Here is a 22,092-nt window from a genome sequence, read left to right as displayed (position 1 = left end):
TTTAATATTTATAAGTTGGGCTACGTATCTACTTTTTAAGTTTTTGTTTTTATTTTAAAATAAAGTTACAAAAAAAATCAAAATTAATTAAGGACCAAATTTAACATGATTTGGTGTATAATGTGTAGACAAATCTCTATAAATACAATTGGGGTGAAAAATATCACAATTTTTTATTGTTTTTTAATACAACACCTGGGCGGAGATTCAAACTTAAGATCTTTTGAAGTAGGTGCTCTAACCAGTTCAACTATATTGAGATTCGACAACTTTTTATTATTTTCAAATATAGCATGTGATTCTTTTAGTATATTTTATATTACATTTGAGTTGGATTTAGATTATGATATATTTCCTGTAAAATTCTAATTTTTTTATTATATTAAAAAAATATATTTATTGCATGTTACAATTTTTTTAAAGTAAAAAATGTGGGTGGAGAATCGAACTAACAACGGGTTGGAGATATATGTCAATTATCATTTAGCTATTTAATATTTAGGTAAATTTATCTATAAATTCATACCAATAATTAAAATACTCTTCATTTTATATCACATATTTGTTTATAAATTTCTTTTGGAAGCATTTGTTTTTAAGTGAATTTAGATTATGCTACTTTTTCATAAATTTTCTTTTAAAAAATCACATATTTCCGTTAATCATACTAGTAATTAGTAGGTGTCTATCGCTCAACTCCTCCTATAAAAAGCCATCACCTCTCTTCATTTCCACTTACCTCTACTAAATCTTTCTTCATTAAAATCAAAGACTAATGACTTCTTGTTTCTTCTTCCTCTCGCTCCTTCTATTTCTAACAATGGCCTCAACTTCTCATTCACTACCCTTCGTGTACTTTCATGGTATTGTTTGTCTTTCTTGTTTCTTAAAACAATATAACATTGCTCTTGTTTTCTTCCCCTCAATTTTTAGGTGGTTTGAAAGTTTTTTTTTTCTATAAAACAAAGTTTTTGCTTTAAAAATATAGCAAATATATACTTGAATAATTGTTTTTGTTATGTTTCTTTTTGGGACAATGAATATGTAAGTAATATATATTCTTTTTATTGTTCAAGTTAGTTGTAACTTCTATAATATTTTTAGATAGCTATTTTTTCATGTTTTCTTTTGGTTTATTTTCATAGACGGCTTGTATGTTTAAAATTGATGGGGTTGTTTTCATTTTAAAAATAATACTTTTTTAATATTGATTTTTGGGAGTTGTTTGTGTTAAAAGGAACAAAAGTTTATAATATACATAGTTACTCTCCTTATTACTAATTGGTTTAGAGATGAAATTCTATCAACATTGAAATGATGTCAGAATCCAACAAGCTCAAACACTATCTTTATTGTCGTATTTTTATTTAGACTTCAAAATAAAATATTTATAAAATAGATTTGGTTTTGTTTGTGCAGGCATTAGTGATAATTGCTCGACTTCGCAATCAAACAATATTGTTTCATACTTAAAGGAATCCGCTGGTGTTGAAGGCGAATGCGTGTATATTTTTCATTTTTAAAAATATATTATTTCTATTAAATCTATTTTAGTTCCTCTAAGTTTTCTACTCCACTGTGCTTTATTCGACCTTTAAATATTTTTAAATGTCTATTTTAGTCTGTAAACTTTAAAAAAAAAATTGAGGTGATTACCATTATTTTTTAATGAATTGTTTAATTGATGGATAATGCATTATAAATTTTTGAATATGCATATATTAGCGTGCTTATTAGAAGAGCATATATTAAAATTACATAGGCTTGTCCTGGGGATGTCCTAGTGACAATAAAATAATAGTAGGGATCAGAATGAATATTTTTCTTGTAGTTTAGATATTAAAATATTCATTTTGAAATATCAATGATTATTTAATATCTAGTTTAAATTATTTTCTCGCCACTTTTATAATTATTTTTCTATTTCAAGGGAATCAATAATATATAGATAATTGATAAGAAGACACATTTGGCATATTGCAAATATTAAAAAAGGGACAAAATAGTCTAGAAATAATCGTTAGACCTTGCCCTTTTTAATAAATATATAATATATATTGGAAATATAACTCCATATATTTACCTCGCAGAGAAATTGGTAATGGATCTTTTGATTCAATACATATGCCCGTTATCGACCAGGTTACACATTAAATTTCTATTTTTTTTAATTTCTTTTTACACACATACACATAAAAATGTTAATTCTTTGTTTCTTTTATTTATTTTATTCTATTTTTTTGCAGATACAAACTGCTTGTGACAAGGTGGTATTCTAATTCTTCAAGTTTTATAATTTATTGAGCATTTAACTATCATACCATACTCATGATATTTATATTCAATTCACATCACCAACTTGATTTATTATTTTATTTAATAAATCCCACATTATTTATAACCATTAAAAATATGCTTGAACATAAGTGGAGTAAGTGGCGGGATCCCAAACTTTACATTTTTTCTTTTTTCAAAGGTCAAAACTTTACATTGGGGGCTTAAATTTATACCTTCAATATATTATGTTGGGTAAATTACAAATTAGTCCACAAACTCTTAAATTTATGTTACAATTGCTCTAAAAAGTTATTTGAACTTTTAATTCTGTATCTGTCGAGAGAATATTAAACTTTAAAAACTTTAAAAACTGTCTAATAGGTAACGAGATATATATCTCGTGCAAAAATGGAGCGGGAATTCGAACTCATAACCTTTTGATTATATATAGATACCAATACCGGTTGAGCTATTAACCTATCAATTTTAAGTTTGAGGGGTCTTACATAGATGCACCAAGATTTATTTATTTATTTTCATTTTTCATGTTATTATTACTATTTACAGGTGAGAGGAATGAAATTTTTGAAACGAGGCTTCGATATCTTTGCTATTTCTCAGGTGATTTAACAAATCTACATCCGTTCATTTTTTAATTAATAAAAATAACACAATAAAAAAAATCATATAAATTTATTATTTCTATGTTCATTGCATGTGAATGTAGGGTGCCCTAATAGCAAGAGGTCTAATAGAATTCTGTGATGGAGTACCTCCTGTAAGTATTCAGCTTCCAAAGTCTTTTTTATTGAAAAGAAAATTATTAGTTTTTGTGACTTTTAATTTATTACAAATTTATATCTTCTGGTGGAATTTCTAATTTTCTTTTTCTTTTTCTTTTTTGGGAAAATTGGAACAGGTCAAGAATTTGATTACTCTAGCAGGTCCTCATGCGGGGATGTCATCTATTCCTTATTGCCAAAAAATTGTAAGAACCTTTTAACTTTTTTTTAGGGTCAACTTTTAGGAATTAACTAAATAGCAATGTAAGATTATTTTTACTGGCAACTCAAATTTCTCTCTTCTCACCGTGTTAAAAAAAATCTTTTTTATGCATCAACATAACTCAACCGATTAGAGCATAATTTATGTTTATAAAAATTAGAAGGAAAAAAAAAACCTATATCTCCTTCCTTTTTCTATTTTAGACTTGATACTTTGCAATCAATTATTTAGCACGTTGAATAATGTGATATTGAATATATTTGTACTCCTATTGGCATAAATATGTATAAAACTAATATATGGTTGAAGATATATGTCAATTACTGCTTAGCTATATATGCTCACTTTTGGCAATAACGAAGACCAAGTTAGTTACTCTTTAGGACTTAAAATAGAAAATTTATGCATCATAAGGTCTTAACATAGTGGCAAGGTGCTAGCAAATTATTAATACACGATCCAAATTCAAGTCTTTGCATGTCTCAAAAAATAGAAATTTTTTTTTTCGAATAACAACGGGGCTGACGCCCAAAAAATAAAAAAAATATAGAAAATTTACAAGTTTAAAATACTAAAGGTGTAGGGATTTTGGTTTGTTTTTTTTTTCCGCTAGAGGAAACAAAAATAGGTTTATTGTTTTGAATAAAACACCGCTCAATTAGTATACAACTTTTTTGAATTGTATTCCCAAAAACTTGACAAAGGTAACATTATGGAATGTCCCTATTTCTGAAAAATAATAATAATAACAACAACTAAAAAAACAAGAAACCAAAATAATAAGAAAAAAAAACGTTATAAAATAATTCTTTTAAGTTTGAGCAAACTTTTTACATATATATTTTTAATTATTTTTACTATTAAATGCAGTTCTCGAAGTGCTGTCCGATAGTCGAAATCTTGTTCGACACTGCTGTTTATACAGATGAAGTCCAAGTAAGCATCTTTCAATTTCTAATATTATTTTGAGTAATTAACCATTGTTGGATGTGACTCAATAGTTTACCCATTAATGATCTCCTTTATAAATAAAAAAATTCGAATCCTCATCTTTGATTATTTTTTTCTTAAAGAAAATCCCATATTATTTTGTAGACTTTTTGCCAAAATTTGAAACAAAAATCTTTAACTTTTTTTTCGGAATTATAGATGAATAAAAGCATTATTATAGTCATTTTATTATTTGCATAGTTGACAAAAGCTTTATATGTATTTTCACACTTGTTAATTTTCTGATCTATGTTTGTAGAGTTTTACAACTGCTGCCACCTATTACAAAGTACCAGAGGCAAGAATTACTGAAAAAGAAAAAAAGAATAATGCCTGTCCTTTTAATATTGATTTTAGAATACAATGTGTTACTTTGTATAATGAATCTTGATAAAGATTGTGAATGAAAAAATTGGAATGTTCAGCAAATTCAGGAGTATTTGAAGAATTCTAAATTCCTTCCAAAGCTCAATAACGAACCCCAAGACGAGAAGAACGTAGTTTACAAGGAGCGTTTTAGTAGCTTGAACAAATTGGTGTTGCTCATGGTAAGTAAAAAACAAAATATTAACCCGAGCGTAATCTAAGTAGTTAGACATTTGTATCTCCCCGCTACAAAATTGTAATTCTTATTCTTACCCTCTCATATTGTGCAATGTGATATTTCAAGGGAAAAAAAATCATTTACTATTATTTGGGTTTCCAAATTTGAAAATCCTTCATATTTGTTTCATGATTTTTTTTTCTTCTTCTTCATAGAATTAGGACGATAGTTTCTTGATTCCGAGGGAAACTGCATGGTTTGGATACTATGAGGATGGGAGCACTGATCGTAAAGTTGTACCTGCAACAGAGGTATGAATTTCTTGACACCCAACAAAAATATTTAAGAAGGGAAAAAAGTTTACACTATTTTATAACCATTTTGTTATTTTTGTTTCGGTTTTGTTATCGACCTTGAAAAAGAAAAAGTTTTCAAAATTTAAGCTCTATTTTGAAAACAAATTAGACATATTTTGATAAAAACGTATTTTATTTTATTTTTTTTTTGAAAACTTAAGTATATGAACACTATTAGTCTACTTCCCATTTTTTATTTTCCCTGTTATCTATGTTTTAAAAATATTTCCAAGATCTAAACAAAATTTTCGAAAAAAAAAGAAGAAAGGAAATGTAATTTTAAAAGACTCATCTTTTTTTTTTCCTTAAAACAAAATTAGTTAAGAAATCAAATGTGTTTAAGCATAGATTATAAATATAGCAAAAATTTATATAAGGAAGCAAACATAATGTTTAAAAACAGAAAACGAAAAATGAAATTGTTATCGAATGGGACTTAGAAAAACAGTGTTAAATACTTGTTTAATTTTTATTTTCTAAATTTGATTAAGAATTCAAATGTCTTCTTAAGAAAATTGGAAAACATGTTAAAAGAAATCGTGGGTAACTAGACTAGAACAATTTCAAATACATGAAACTAAAAAACGACATCATTATCAAATAGGGTCTTAATTAGTTGCTTGTAAAATTTAAACCGAACTATCAATTAATAAACCGTCTAAACAACAAAAGTTTTGTCCCCTTTTTTTTTCCATCTCTCTTGTTTCTCATTTTTCATTTTGAATAATTAAAAAAGGCATTCGATCGTTGTTTCTCGTTTCATATTTTTAGTTTCGCCAAATAAACATCACCAAATACATATTTTGTAACCGATGATCTTTTCTCATAAATTTTTGCAAAACAAGAAACACAAGAGAAAAAAAAAGAGTATTATTATCAAGTTGGAATGAGCTTATTAATTGTATGATTGAATGTGCAGACAAATCTGTATAAAGAGGAATGGATTGGGTTGAAGAGGTTGAACGAGAGTGGAAAAGTGATAACTCGGAAAGTGCCAGGAGATCATGCTAATTTACCTGATGAAAGTATGAGTAATTTTGTGGTGCCATACTTGGTGGATGATGCAGCAGACTTGGCCCTAACCTCTGCAATAACAACAAAACTCAAACTCCACAACAACAAGGCTTAAAACTAAAAGCCATGTTCCTATTAATGAACAATTATGGATATTAATATGATCATCTCATGTATTGGAATATGTACTAGTGTAAACCATGGAGATTCTGTTTCTCTTTAAGAATTAAATAAAAATGGTTTCCTTTCTTGTCTCACAATGTGTGTTGGCTTCTATTTAGTACTTGATGGAGTTAATAAAGCACAAACTACTTGTAACTTTTAAATTTAGTCAAATGAACCTAGCCTTAAAACTTGTAGTTTATAATTTTGTAAAACAAAATTTATATTCAATAAAGTTTTGTTTTTCTTATTCAATCAATTTGTTGCTGAATTTATAACATTGCATTGTCTAAATTCAATAAACTAAAGATCCAAGGTTATTATCATGTAACCGGGACAATATATATAATGAGTATATATTTGATATAACCTCGATATACATGTGAATAATGTCCCGGAAATAACCTAAACGCTCTATAGTATATGGATAATGCTTGGTACCTTATCCTGGCAACACTATGGATACGGTCCGCTTTGTAAATGTTACAGATGACTCAATCTAGGTCGTTCGTGTGGAGACATGCGAGTGGGGGTATCATATACAATAAGTTTGTATAAGATCGGACCGTAAAATAGTCAATCTTTAGATGTAACACCGTTGACTAATAGATTTCTATTTCGTAAGACGACTAGGCAACTCATTCTCAATCATGAGTGAGTTATGGACTTTTGCCTGTGAGGGCTCGTCCTTTGATCTGTATGAGTGAGAGTGGCCGGAGTCGCTGATTCAACATTCCTACCATTTTGGGGACACCATCGAGTGGGAAGCTGAAAACATAACTACATGTGATGGAATTCACTCATTCCCGACTTTAGGGGAGTAGATGAGTGTTCCCTTAAGTGTTGACTCTAGGACTTGAACAAGTGTCCCCTCCTTCTAACTGGCTCAAAAGGGACTTTCGGTTATTAGTCGGACTATAACCGTGTTGTTCATTAGAGGAGCAGTGGTATTTAAGGAGCAAGATGTAACTTAGGGGTAAAACAGTAATTTGATCCAGCTAAAGTTACGCCGCACTCGTGAATGATTGACTTATTGTTAACAATCGTACATCCGTGGACACGAAAATATTCTGCAGTGAGAAGAGTGCAGCTGCGGGTCTTTAGTGGAGTGACCCGTAGTTAACAAATGTTGATTAACTCGGTTAATAAATTTGACCGATTAATCTCGTATAGTTGGAGCTTCTGATCTGTAGGTCCATTAGGTCTCATTGCTAACTCACAACGTTTAAAACGATGATCAACTTTCTTGGAAGAATTTGAAATGTTCAAACTGCTCGATGGATTAATATATATATATATATATATATATGTATGTATATGTTGATACATTGTAACATATGGTTAATTCTAAATTAAAATTATATATTAGGAGAGAAATTATTTGAATGAGATTCAAATAAAAATTAATATGAATAGAATTTATCTTAAAACTATAAGTTAAAAATAATGTGCATAAGATGTACATTATAACTATAGGTTATACTAGAGAAATACTTTAGAATATGATTCTATTTTAGTAATAAATAAATAATTTTTTATTATATATATATATATATATATATAAATAATTATTAATTAGATTAATGATTAATTAATTAATATTAATTATAATTAATAATTGAAAAAAAAAAAACTCTCCTATTGAATTGTAGGGGAGTGGGGATGTTAGAGTGACCTGGGTACGAATCAAATATGCAGGGAAGGTCCGTGCACATTGTTCCTTGGTATCTTTCCCACTCTCATTTGTGTTCTCTCATGGAAAAATCCTAAGAGTTTTTTATTCTAAGTTTGTTGCTTTCACAAGCATCTTTGTTCCCAGAGGATAGTCGGGAAGATTCCGTGGTGGTGTTGAACGGATTTATTGAAAAATCTTTAAAGATTGTCTTGAAAAGTAAGTTAAAGCTCTTTGTTTTCCATTTATTATGTTGTCATTTTTCTCCATAAAATTCACGAACACGATTTTCGTTTCGGCCGCAGGATTAATGTCCCATCATTTCCCCTTGGTTACCATTTAGTAAGACCAGACCGATAGCTGACTGAAGTGATACAGTTCCATATCCAAGCTAACCACTTTGAAACTTTTATGATAGATGATACTGTAGAGAACAGACCAATTTAAGTTGTCAAACTCTTTCTCAATATCCAGCTTTAAAATAATACCTTTTGAGTTGGAGCACCGTCAATAATCCACAATTTCGTTTGCCATAAGGATAGCATTAGTGATCTGTCTTCCATGAACAAAAGCCGATTTTTGAGGAGCTATGGTTAGAGGGAAAAAGACCTGTTTAAAGTATCTCTGATGAAGGCTCTTTTACCCGACGAGCCTAAGCCACGGACATTCCTGGAAATAACTTTCATTGATCACATAATTGCAGAAAAAGAAAAAGATTTGAAAAGGAAAAATACATCATTTCACATAAAATGATTATGCAAGCAAAAGGATTACATTAAAGCAAGGCAAAAATTGGGTAAAAGAGTCGGTCTTGCTAAATCCCTCAAAATTTCCTCTTCATTATTTGAACAACATTTTCATCTTTGGCTGGTTTATCAGCCTATAAATTTGTTGGGCTATGGGACAGTTAGGGCTTTTGGCAACCCAATCAATGGATTATTTTTAAGGACTAGTAATCTATTTAGAAATCATATTAAAATGATGGAAAAATATAGAATTTACTTTTGTTATGAAACAGTGGTATCCATAACACAAATTATTAGTATATCGTTAAAATCCATCTTAATATTAAATAATTATTAAAACTTAGAATTGATAAATTGGAAGGTAAAATCTTGCTAATGATACTTTCCAAAATAAAAAATTTCCAAAAACCAAAAAACTCATCCATTTTGGAAACCCACCCCTTTCTTCTTCCTTATCTTTCTTTTCTTCCTCCGACCGTTGGTTTTCCTTCCTCCAACCATCCGTTCCTCTTCTTCGACCATCCATTCCTCTTCTCCGACCATCTGCCTTCCTCTCCGGCCGCTCCGCTTTTCTTTATCGTAAGATCATTTCATCTCCGACCGTCTTTGAAGAGAGATTTTCGTCGGTTCTTATTCTCCGGGCATTTCTGCCTGCCTTCATCTCCGACTACCTCCATTTTTCTCAGTCGCCAGAGCAGTTCATCTCCAAATTGAAAGGTTTGCATTCCAACGGATGTTTTCAATTTCTGATTTGGTGTAAAATATTGTATATGTGAGGATATATAGTATAGTGATTTGATTAGGATATATCTTATAACTCAACTTACTTGTATATATATATGGATATGCAGATATATACTATAGTGATTTTGAATGTATATATGCGTATATATAAGTGGATATATCTTATAACTCAACTTGTGTATATGCGGATATGCGGATATATACTATAATGATTTTGAATGTATATATGCTGATATATAAGTGAATATATACTGTGATTTTGAATATATTTTTTGAATATGCGGATATATGTTTATTGAGACTTCAAAAGATGTTTATGTGATTTTGAATTGTCTTTGAAGATTGAGCACCAATGTGGGAGTGAATTAAGGCAAAATTGATCTTTTTGAATGAGTAAATTAAGGTTTTGAGGGGTGAATTAAGAGATTTGTGTTGGAAATTAGTATGAGCCCACGATAATTAAAAGATTATGATAATAATTTATGGAATTAAATCTTTTATATTAAAAAAAACAAATAACTATAATAAATGTAAATGCAATAAATAAGAGTAAAATCGAAATTAAAATAAAATCCTACATGCAGAAATCTAAAAATGTAAAATTAGAAAAATTTAGACATTTGTGTAAATAAGTTTCTAAAACAACCTTCCGAAGACAGGTTGGTCCAAAAACTCCTTAATCCGACCCAACCTAACCCATGAACACTCCTACCCGCAAAAAATTGCCAACTGTCAAAACAAGAACATCATCGATCGAAAAATATCAACCCCACCAATTCCCACCATAGACCTGGAGGGTCGCCGATCTAAAAAATTAGTACAACATGTATGGGTGGGGGATCGAACTCACACAAAATATTTTAAATAACAAAAGTCATATGAAGACTAGAACACATGATGGGAGGCACCGGGCGCATAGATTCTTATATGCCAAACAAACCAAAAGCCAGTTTCAGAGCTTCTCACACGAAAATAAAAAGAAATGTAAACAAAAAAGAACGAGAAACCTTCTTTTTTGGAAACGTGCCTCAAAATTAAGAAAGGAAAACTGGGATGGGTTATCAAACATATCTATTTCTCAAAAAATAAGAAACGAGAACGAGAAACCGGAAACAAAAATTTTACCAGACGGATTTTTAATAATCAATTTTTATCGACAATTTTAATTATTGTTTTTACAAAATAACCTAATTGAAAATTTTTAACATATTAGAGGTGAAGTTGAAAATTTTACAAAGTTAAAAGGACAAAATTGAGAATTACTTGATACGGACCATTGAGTATATTTAGCTAAAATGAGCAACGAAAACAAATACAAATGAAATTAAAAAAGTGAAGGGAGTAAAATAGGTAGAGAAAATTGGTTGTCATTTCTACTTGTTTGTTTCATCCCTTGTTGTTTTCCTGCTTTCAATTTTTGGTGAGTTTTTTTGCCTTTATTTATTTCCGATTAGGTAGAAATAAATATTAAAATACACACATATACATCGATAATCGATTAATTTGTTACAAATAAATATTTTTTCAAATGATGTAAACCTGACAGCGACCTGCAATAAATTTTCTTTAGCCTCAAAAAAGAAAAGGAAAAAAGAAAAACCCTTTATGGAGGATGTAAAAAAATTCAATATTACATAAATATTATATTTGCTTTTATTTAACTATCATGGATGATTCATTGGTTCAAAGATTAGTAAAGGTGTGTATAAGTTGATCCAGATACTCACAGATATAAAAAACAATATTCGTTTTTATTTATACAATAAATAGAAGAGATTGATCCCATGCAAAATTTAAAAAAAAAAAGAAAGAGAGATTGATCCCACACTAATTTTTTTATATAATGTTGATATGGCAAGCATCGAAGAGGAGGGAGTATGGATAATCTTATAATATCATAAATTTTCTTTCATTTTAAATTGTGATTTGATCGTTTTTTAAATAAGTTTTATTTAAAATTGGCGAGAAAATCTAAAAAAGAGGGTCATCATTATCCATCGAGATATGATAATAACTAATATGTGATTGTCATGATTCTTTCTTTTTTTCCGGGAAAACTCGAATATTAAATTATATATAACTTGACGAATGACATTTAGCACATGTGCCCACAACTTAAAAAAGAAAAAAGACAAAAAAAAAAAGAAAAAGACCAAAAAAAAAACACGTTTCCTTCTCTCTGATCAATTAATAATTAATACAATTATATAAATAACATAACAGACAATTAAACAAGTAACAAAATAAAATTTAGCTTCGAGTTCAGGTGCCGTACCGCGACCGGGCCAAGAAGGGGGTTGCAAACCTCCTGCCAATCAATTCCGCACTGCTGCTGAGTCGTCGGACTTATCCACCATGGCCAACAGGAACCCTATCATCAACCAATAGGACAAGAGCGGGAACTGAATTCAATGACACCACATGGATATTAAATGAATGGAATTGGGGAGCTCCACGATAGATAAGGAATGTTGTCGATACCGGAGCAGCTTGATCTATAATTCCTCTTCTTTCTCTTGACCAAATATCCTTTCTTCTCTTGAGTGATTGCTTGAGCAGCCGCGACAAGGAGTTCCTTACCTTAGCTGGATCTCGCTGGTGCCAAGGCTACTTAGACCTAGCCGACACCCTCTCACCCAACCAAACCACCATCCCCTTTGTTTTGACTACTGCCTTAATATCTCTTTCTAGCAATATGTAGTTTTAAATATAGGAGAAAGTTTAAAAATTTACAAAATATATAATTTAAACTTTAACTCAAACTCAAATACGCAAAACACACAAATAAAAAAAAAAGTTTTAACTTGTATTATATTTGAAAAATTAAAAATTTGTGCCATTTTAAAGATATATATCTAAAAAGTAGAAATATAAAATTTAATTAAAAGAGATGAGAATTATTTTGAGCTTCCAACAATATTGACTATTCCTTTATAACTATGGGTAACATTCATATTTTTTGTTTCCTCAATTCTCCGACCCATAAAATCATCGTTAAAGGTCAATATTTAGTCGGTAAAACTCTTTCCCGACGATTTTTTTCCGTCCCCAAGTTCATTGGCATAGCCCCATCAAGATAGACTTTTGGCGATGAAATCTCATATTGCATCGTTAGAGGTCTTTGGTGACGAAATTATTTTCGTCGCCAAAAGTCTATGGTGACGAAATTGATTTTGTCGCCAAAGGCACCTATGGCGACGAAATTTGAAATTCGTCACGAAAGATTTTTAGCAACGGAAAAACGAATTTCGTCGCCGTAGATTGTTTAACAATTTTCTACACGCCTTTTTTCTTTTCTTTTTTCATTCTTGTTTCTTCCTCTTTTTTCTTCTTAAACCTTGTCACTAAATATTTCATTAAAAATTTAAATCAAACTTCATTAACATGCATTAAAAATTATCATATAAACTTCTATTTATATTAAACAAAAAGTAATTTTTACAATCGGTCTAGTATAGGAAATCAAATACATCGATGTTGTCTGACCCAGGTATAGTTCTGTCCATTATCATTTCTGTTTTCCAGTATAACCTTCCAGTAATGGGCGTAACTCCCCTTCCTTGAAGTTTGCTGGATCACCTTATAGGAATGACCCCCTATATACAACACCAACAATTATGAGAGGTCACAGGCAAGACTACGTGCACAGTAACATACAGCTGAAGAACGGCTTTTGAATATATCAGATGAGATTTCTTTTTTGCCACTACCATGTATATAGAGTTATACCCTGTAAAAGTGTTTACAGTCTAAGACATTATATCTCCTCTAAAGAGACACAGAAGTTACGTTGTACTTTTTTGGTAATTTCGACTGCAAAGTAAATCTAAACTTAGTCTAGAAAGCTTCATCTCCTTGACCTCATGAAATCCCCTCTAATTTCCAAAGCTTATGAGAAGAAAAATCAAAATAACTTGGAAAAACAAATCAAAAATAAACTTAGTGATCAATTATTAAAAAAAAAAAGGGTAGTGCCAAACCACAACAAAAATCAATTTCTTAATAAAAAAACTCATTAATCAACTATCTTTACCTCCACAAAATTAGAAAATGAACTGGAGACAAAAGAAACATAATTAAAGACATGTAAATTTAAAAAATGTATAGGATAAAATAGCAAAAGAGATTACAACAAAAATTAACAATTACGAAATGAATACTAGTTTAAAAATAACATCAATTTGATTTTGAGTCCGTAACAACTTAGAGAAGGAGAGAACAAATTTTAGAATTTTACCGATGAAGAACAACATAGAGACATGACAAAGAGAAGCCGATAGTGGTGCCATCCTATGATTTTGAGATATATGCTCAGATTACTTGAAAAAAGAAATAACAAAAAAAATGTAAAGATTAATTATACCTTAGAATAAGAAGAATAAGAGTGGTGGTAAGGGAAGAGAACAATGGAACATATTCACGGCCGATGGAGGGAAAGGTAGAGAGAGCGAAAAAGGCAGAAGGATAGAATGGTGACGACGGAGGCGACGAAAGGAGGGAAAGGAAGTAGCGGGAAGGCATGTGGTAGAGGGAGGGGTCGCGGAGGTAGGGATAGGGAGGAAAATCAAAATAGTCTGTCTGATAACATTCCTTTTTCTTGAATCTTATTTTTAGTTTTCAATTTTGAGAGACATAAACGTTTGATAACTATTTTTGTTTGTTGTTTCTTGTTTAGAGAAGGTTTCCAAAATCATGTAGAAATTTTAGAAACCTAGAGTTTTTTGTTTTTGTTTTTGTTTTTTTGACTTATAAAATGCGTAACAAATATTACATAATAAAAAAGAGATAAATTTTTTTAATATTTAATTTTAAATATTAATTTTCATATAAAAAATATGCATTTCTTTTAATTTAAAATTTAAAAAAATAAGAAACAAAAAATAATTACGAAATATATTTATATTCTTTTTTTCAAAAAAAAAAGAAAAAAGGAAATGATGAGAAACAAGAAATAATATTACAAAATGCGGTTTTATTTATATTTATTAAAAAAGACAAAATAAGAAACGGGGAAATGATCAAACCTACAGTTGTCCTTGTCTCTAATAATTTGTTGTGAAATGATTTATACAAAAGAAAAGAAAGGAAATCTGGATGCAATGTTTCGTTGGATGGTTGTTTTACTTTGGTAGGTGTTTCTTCTTTCTTATTCTATTTTATATCGAAAAAGTTGGCAAAAAAAAAAAAAAAGTATTTATGAAACTATTTCTAGATTTGAAAAAAAAAAAAGTTTAGAAACAAAAACCAAAAAAACCTTTTATTTTTTTTTTCTCAAAAACTAACGACATAATTAGTAGGAGCGTATATTAAAAAAGAACTAGAAACATAAAATAGGAATAAAACATACATAGATACGACGCACACATATTTTCTCAAACTAAAATTAAGAAACAAAAACATTGTTAATTTACCAAAATGACCTAACTGAAATAGTAACCAATCTCTTCACCTTATTTCAGAGTTAAACTACAACTTTGATCTCTGCGATTTATGGAGGCCAGTCCTCCATTCTTATGGAGCCAATTTGTGTACACTTCGACAATAATTTTACGGGACAACTGTCAATTCCTAATCGAGTGGCCATCATGAGATTTGAACTAATTTTCTCTAAAAACTTTTTGATTTACAGGTCTCTTGGACTAATGAATCAACCCGTGATGCTTTATTATTAGATACTTTAAAGTTGAAAGACCAATTAGATATGAGATTAGATATAAAATGTTGAAATTAGTTTACTTATTGCATGCACACGGACTTTAAAATTAAAGAACAAAACTTATAATTTAACCTGATTTGGGTATATAATGTGTGTACACAAATCTTTATAAATATATAATTGGACTGGATCGAAGAGTTTGAGTAAATTTTGGAGAGTGAAGTTTTTCGGAATACTTTACTACATATAGCATAAACTTAGTACAGATTTTAAAAAATGTCACATCTTTTCATTGTTTTGAAATATAGCATACATGTGACTATTTTCAGTATTTGAGTTTGAGTTTGATCTTGATTCAAATTACGCTTTTTTTTCCTAAAAAAATTCTAAGCTTTTTTTATTATATTTAAAAATATATGTTTATTTCATGCTATTAGTAAATCCCTCTAAAAATCATGTGAAAGTTTTGGATTAAACTAGAATATTTAAAAAGTTGGGACTAAAATTGGATATAAAAAACAATGAGATAGGGATAAGACCAATACTGTCTTATCCTATCGAACAGGTGGATCCATAGAACATTTTAAAAAATAAATGTCTGACATCTTAAAAGGTTATTTTCGTAAATAGAATATTTGTAATTTTATATTTTGGAATTGCTTTATTCCATGACAATAGTTTTTATAAGTTAAATTTTTAAAAATAAAAAACAAAAATTAGATCTAAGATATTAAAATTTTCCCCCTAAAAATTTTCCAACTTGAACTTTTAGAAGGGAAAAAAAAATTATATTTACCAATATTAAAAGTGTAATGGCTGAAAATCAATTTTTAACCTATGTATCCTTTAATATATAATTTTAAAAGTATAACTCCTACCTCTGAAGCAGCGTTTATGGTAATTTTTTAGTTTGACATTTAATTTCATATTATAGATTGTTAACAAACAAAAATTTGGAAACAAAACTAAAAAAAAAAAAAAATTGGAAACATTTTGATTTTTTTAGTATAACCCGTGGTGGGAATTTAGATTATGCTCTTTTTTTGAAAAGTAACATATTTGTTAATAATGCTAGCAATGAGCATGTTGCTATGTCTCAATTTCTCCTATAAAAAGTCATCATCTCCCTTCATTTTCACTCACCTCTTCAAAAACTTTCTCACTAAAATTAAAGACGAATGGCTTCTCGCTTCTTCTTCTTCTCTTTTATCTTCTCTTTTATCTTCTTTCTTGTCATCGTCTCAACTTCTCATTCTCTTCCCTTCGTATTCTTTCATGGTACTGAATTCTTTTCTTGTCATCTGAAAACAATATAATGTTGCTCTTGTTTCTTTTCATTTTTATTATTCAAACGAATAATAAGTTGAATTGAGAAATTTGGAAGGTTTTGGAAGGTTTTTTTTCTTGTTCTTCGGAAAAATAACTTTTTTACTTTAAAATATAGAAAATATATATTTGAATAACTATATATGTATATATATTTGGTTATGTTTTTGTTAGTTTCCTTTTTATCAATAATGAATTTTTTTAATGCATCAATCATGGATTGTTGATTGATAATTGAAGTTCTTTTTCCTTATAAAACAATAATAAATTAATAATGTCGGAGTTCTTCTATAATATTTATAGATAGTTATTTTTTCATGTTTTCTTTTAGTCTATTTTTCATGGACGACTAGTATGTTTAAAATTGATGTGGTTGTTTTTTATTTTAAAAATAGTGACTTTTTAATATTGATTTTTGAGAGTTATGTTTGGGTGTAATTTCTATATAAGATGGTTCAATTACTATCTTTAGTGTCGTATTTTTCATTTATTCTCACTCTAATTAAATCAAATTATGCTTGATTAGAACATGGATTATGAGTATAGATGAACAATAAATTTAACAATATATTGAAAACAAAACACTTTCAAACAACGAAAAGTAGACTAAAAAGACATGCTTAGCTTAAAAAAAAAATAGTCATCCAATAGACTTGGTTTTGTTAATGCAGGTCTTACTGGCAGTTGCTCAAGTTCGGAATCAAACCATATCATTTCATACTTGAAGGAATCTGCTGGTGTTGAAGGACAATGCATGTATGATTTTCATTTATAAAAATATATAAGTTTTTTATTAAATTTATTTTAGTCCTTAACTTGTCTATTTCATTCTAATTTATTTGTCCCTTAAATATTTTTAAATGTTTAATGAATTTAGTCCTTGAACTTAAAAAAAATACTTTCCTCATTGTCATTAACTTTCTAGTGAATTATTTAATTGATGGAGGGTATATTATAAATTTTTGAATATATGGATTAACTTGCTAAGATGACACTAATCTTAAAATTAAATAGATTTGTCGAGGTGGGTACCGAATGTGGGGTCAAACTTGACAGTCGAATAATAAGAATGATCAAAATTGTTGTTTTCTTAAATATTAAAATAGTCGGAAATTTAATCAACAATATATTGATAATTGAATAAGATGACAAATTTGGCATATTGCAAATATTAAAAAATGGACAAAATAGTCTAGAAATAATTGTTCACCTTGTCCTTTTTAATAATATTTATTGAAAATATAACTCAATTTATTTACCTTGCAGAGAAATTGGTAATGGATCTGTTGATTCAATATTTATGCCCGTTCTCGACCAGGTTACACATTAAATTTTCCCTTTTTTTTTCAAAGAAAAAAAGAGCTAACACTCTTTGGATTCATATATAATATATATATATTTGTTTCTTTTATTTATTATTATTATTTTTTTGTGTTTTGTTTTGTTTTTTTGCAGATACAAATTGCTTGTGACAAGGTAGAACTTTGCTTTCTGAGCATTTAAATACCATACTATAGTTTGTTAAAAAAAAAAAAAACGATCATACCATAATATTTATTTATTAACTTTTCTTTTCACAAAATCATACCATAATATTTATATTCACTCACATCTCACCAACTTGATTTATTATTTTATTCGATAAATTAAATACAACATTATTTTTAATGGTTAAAATATGCTCGAACATAAAGTGGAAGTAATTTGAATGGAATTTATATATTATACCAAATTGAGTAAATTACAAATTTGTCATTCAACGTTTAAGTTTGTGTCTAAATAAGCTCTTTTAACTATAAAATGTGTCAAATATATATGTTTTTGAACGTTTAATTTTATGTGTGTCAGGTCATTGAATTAAAAAAATTGTCTAATAAATTAGGGATGTATTATAAGAAAAACATCTATTAAATTTAAAATTGAAAGTTTGAAGACTTATTTGAAATTATTTAAAATCACATAACCTGTATGAGATATCAGGTTTTTTTTTTCTTTTTTTTGTGGGGTTAAATTTTTTTTCCCTTCTCTCCTAGATTTATTTTTTCATTTTCCATGTTCATTATTACTATTTACAGGTGAAAAAATTGGAATATTTGAGAGGAGGCTTCAATATATTTGCTATTTCCCAGGTGATTTAATAGATCTACAGCCATTCACTTTTTAATTTTTAAAAACAATACAATAAAAATAATAATTTATTATTTCTATGTTTGTTGTGGATATATAGGGTACCCTAATAGCAAGAGGTCTAATAGAATTATGTGATGGAGCACCTCCTGTAAGTGTTAATTAGCTTCCAAGTTTTTTTTTTTAAAGAAAACATATTATTTTTTTTGGAAGTTTTATTACATATATATATCTCATGGTGTGGAATTTCTAATCTTCTTTTCTTTTTCTTTTTGAAAAAATTGTAACAGATTAAGAATTTTATTTCTCTAGCAGGCCCTCACGCCGGTGTGGCATCTGTACCTTATTGTGAACAAATTGTAAGAACCTTTTTAACTCTTCTCAGGGTAAACTTTTAAGAACTAAATAGCAATATAATATCGTTTTTATTCCTAACTCAAATTTCTCACTCGTTGTATTAGGAAAAAAAAATTTGAAATTTATTGAAATGATCATAATTCACCTATCAAAGTATAATTTAGGTAAAAAGTCTCTCTCTCTCCCTTGTTTAAATCTTGTTTGGTTTATTCCAAATCTTTCAATTTTTAAAATTTCAAAAAGTAACTAATTTAATTTGTTACTTTTGCAATCAATTATTTAGCAGTATGGATGACGTGGTATTGAATATATTTGTATTCGTATATATTTTAATTATTTTTACTGTTAAATGCAGTTCTCAAAGTGTTGTCCAATAGTCGAAATCTTATTCGACGTTGCAGTTTATACAGATATTGTCCAAGTAAGCATCTTCCAATTTCATATATTATTTTGAATACTTGACCATTAATTCGGTGTGATTCAATAGTTTTAACCATTAATTATCTCTTTATAAATTGAAAATTTAAACCCACTACCCACATTATTTTTTTTTCCTACAAGAAAATGCCATATCATCTCATAGACTTTATGCCTAAAAATTGAAATAAAAATCTTCAATTTTTTTTACAATTTTAAATTATGGCTAAAATTCTTGATGAAGAAAGCATATTTTATTATAGTCATTTTATTTTTTGCATAGTTCCTAAGAGCTTATGTATTTTCACACTTTTTTTTCTCTATGTTTGTAGAATCTTACGACTGCTGCCACCTATTACAAAGTACCAGAGGTAAGAATTACTGAAAAAGAAAAAAAAAATAATGCCTCCATAAAAATTATAAAAAGAGAGAAAAAAAAACCAAGGCTTGTCCTTTTGGTCATAATTTTGATGTTAGAATAAAATTTTGTTATTTTGTATAAAGAATTTGGTAAAGAATTGAATCAATAAATTGATTTTTCAGCAAATTGAGGAGTATGTGAAGAATTCTAAATTCCTTCCAAAGCTCAATAATGAACGTCCAGAAGAGAGAAACGTAACTTACAATGACCGTTTTAGTAGCTTGAACAAATTGGTGTTGCTCATGGTAAGTACAAAAGGAAAATAATAACCCGAGCATTATTTAAGTTGTTAAACATTTGTATCTCTCGGTTACAAATTGTAATTCTTACCCTTTCATGTGCAATGTAATGTAAATTAAAAGGGAAAAAAGAAATCATTTACCTATTATTTTGTGTTCCCAATTTGAAAAATATAATTCTTCATATTTGTTTGATAATATTTTTTTCTTCTTCTTCATAGAATGAGGAGGATAGTCTCTTGACTCCGAGAGAAACTGCATGGTTTGGATACTATAGGGATGGAAGTACTGATCGTCAAGTTGTACCTGCAACAGAGGTAACCTCGAAGAAATACTTGAAAATTGAAAACTATAAAAAAAAAAAAAGTGGTTTTAAAAACTGTCTTTTCTTTTCTTTAAATATTAGGTAAGAAATCAGATGTGTTTTTAATATAGGTTATAAATATAGGAAAAAATTGTAAGGAAGCAAGCATAATGTTTTTTTTTTAAAAAAAAAGGAAAAAAATGAAATCCTTATAAATTGTACCTAAAAAAATCATTCTTAAAAACTTGTTTGATCCATTTTTAAAATTTGGTCGAGACTTCAAATGTGTTGTTAAGAAAATTGAAAAAAAATATTAAAGAAATGGTGGGTCCAATATAGAAAACTAAAAACGACATGGATATATCAATGAGCTTAGTTTTAGTTGCTCGAAAAAATTTCAAATTGGTATCTTGGCGATTGAATATCAACTACCATTAAACCCTCTAAAAAACAACAAAAAATGCATCCCCTTTTTCATTCATATTTTATCTCTCAACTTGTTTCTTTTTTTTTCATTTTGAATAACAAAAGAATGCGTTCGACCATTGTTTCTCATTTCATTTTTCTCGTTTTCCAATGTTGTCTCATCTCATGGATTTTTGTAAAACAAGAAGCGTGAGAGAAAAGAAAAAAGAGTATTATTATGAGTTGGAATGAGTTTATATGATACAATATAATGTGCAGACAAATCTGTATAAAGAGGACTGGATTGGGTTGAAGAGGTTGAACGAGAGTGGAAAAGTGATAACTCGGAAAGTGCCAGGAGATCATGCTAATTTACCTGATGAAAGTATGAGTAATTTTGTGGTGCCATACTTGGTGGATGATGCAGCAGACTTGGCCCTAACCTCTGCAATAACAACAAAACTCAAACTCCACAACAACAAGGCTTAAAACTAAAAGCCATGTTCCTATTAATGAACAATTATGGATATTAATATGATCATCTCATGTATTGGAATATGTACTAGTGTAAGCCATGGAGATTCTGTTTCTCTTATAGGAAACAGTCCTTAAGAATTAAATAAAAAAGGCTTTCTTTCTTGTCTGTGCACAATGTATTGGTTTCTATTTAGTCCTTGATGGAGTTAATAAAGCGCGCGCAAATACTCCTACTCATAACTTTTAAGTAGTCAAATGAACCTTCAAATCAGTAATGATCAGCACTTCGGCCCAATTTATTTGGTGTAAAATTAGTAAATTGATTTGTGCATACTTCAGGGTGGAATTACCTCTAATATTTATAGTGTGATGTGGTTAGAACCGCTCTTTCGGCCATGTCACAATAGTGAGTAGTGGGCAGCTGAAGGTTGGTTTTCCTTCGTTCGGCTATTCTCGACCTTTGGTGCGCTGATAATTCAGCCCTTAGGTTCGAGCCTTTGGTCAGCACCTATGTTCCAAAGTCTTTTAGTTCCGTTCACAAGAGACATCATGAGACCTCTTGGGTCACGTGACATGCTATTATTTGCCATCCAATCAAGGTTTAAAATGTCGAGATCCCGAAAGATTAATGGAAATGTCAATGTTGATGGATATTTCAAGAAAATCATAACAATTATGAAAAATTGATAAAAATTGTTTGAATTAGTAAATTAATGTTCAATGTTGCTTAATTATGTTTTATTAACCAATCAAATATAGTCTTTAGTTAAATAATTCAACATGATATGAAATATTGATAGGGTGATATTTTTATGTCAGATAACATCTTAATAAAATTTTAAATAATTTTTCA

The 22,092-nt window shown here is 28.9% G+C and overlaps 2 protein-coding genes across 2 annotated transcripts; both read left to right on the top strand.

Moving 5' to 3' along the window:
- Positions 1-2,124: 2,124 nt before the first annotated feature.
- Positions 2,125-6,301, top strand: LOC111024688 (uncharacterized). Its single transcript, XM_022302441.1, has 10 exons — positions 2,125-2,142; positions 2,247-2,270; positions 2,845-2,898; positions 3,005-3,055; positions 3,197-3,265; positions 4,153-4,218; positions 4,532-4,570; positions 4,698-4,820; positions 5,038-5,127; positions 6,092-6,301. The coding sequence occupies exons 1-10, from the start codon at positions 2,125-2,127 to the stop codon at positions 6,299-6,301; spliced, it is 744 nt and encodes a 247-aa protein (XP_022158133.1).
- A 10,016-nt stretch (positions 6,302-16,317) lies between these two features.
- LOC111024678 (uncharacterized) lies at positions 16,318-21,405 on the top strand. Its single transcript, XM_088124846.1, has 12 exons — positions 16,318-16,444; positions 17,164-17,248; positions 17,759-17,810; positions 17,948-17,968; positions 18,568-18,621; positions 18,720-18,770; positions 18,910-18,978; positions 19,332-19,397; positions 19,726-19,764; positions 19,937-20,059; positions 20,275-20,370; positions 21,042-21,405. Exons 1-12 carry the CDS (start codon positions 16,345-16,347, stop codon positions 21,249-21,251), a joined length of 966 nt encoding a protein of 321 aa, XP_087980972.1. The 5' UTR covers positions 16,318-16,344; the 3' UTR covers positions 21,252-21,405.
- The last annotated feature ends 687 nt before the right edge of the window (positions 21,406-22,092 follow it).

Source organism: Momordica charantia, assembly GCF_013281855.1.
Source record: "Momordica charantia cultivar OHB3-1 chromosome 6 unlocalized genomic scaffold, Mcharantia_2.0 BLBB01000006.1, whole genome shotgun sequence".
Classification (NCBI taxonomy): domain Eukaryota; kingdom Viridiplantae; phylum Streptophyta; class Magnoliopsida; order Cucurbitales; family Cucurbitaceae; genus Momordica; species Momordica charantia.
The sequence above is the reverse complement of the archived record's forward strand: the minus strand, read 5'-3'. Positions and strand labels throughout refer to the sequence as shown.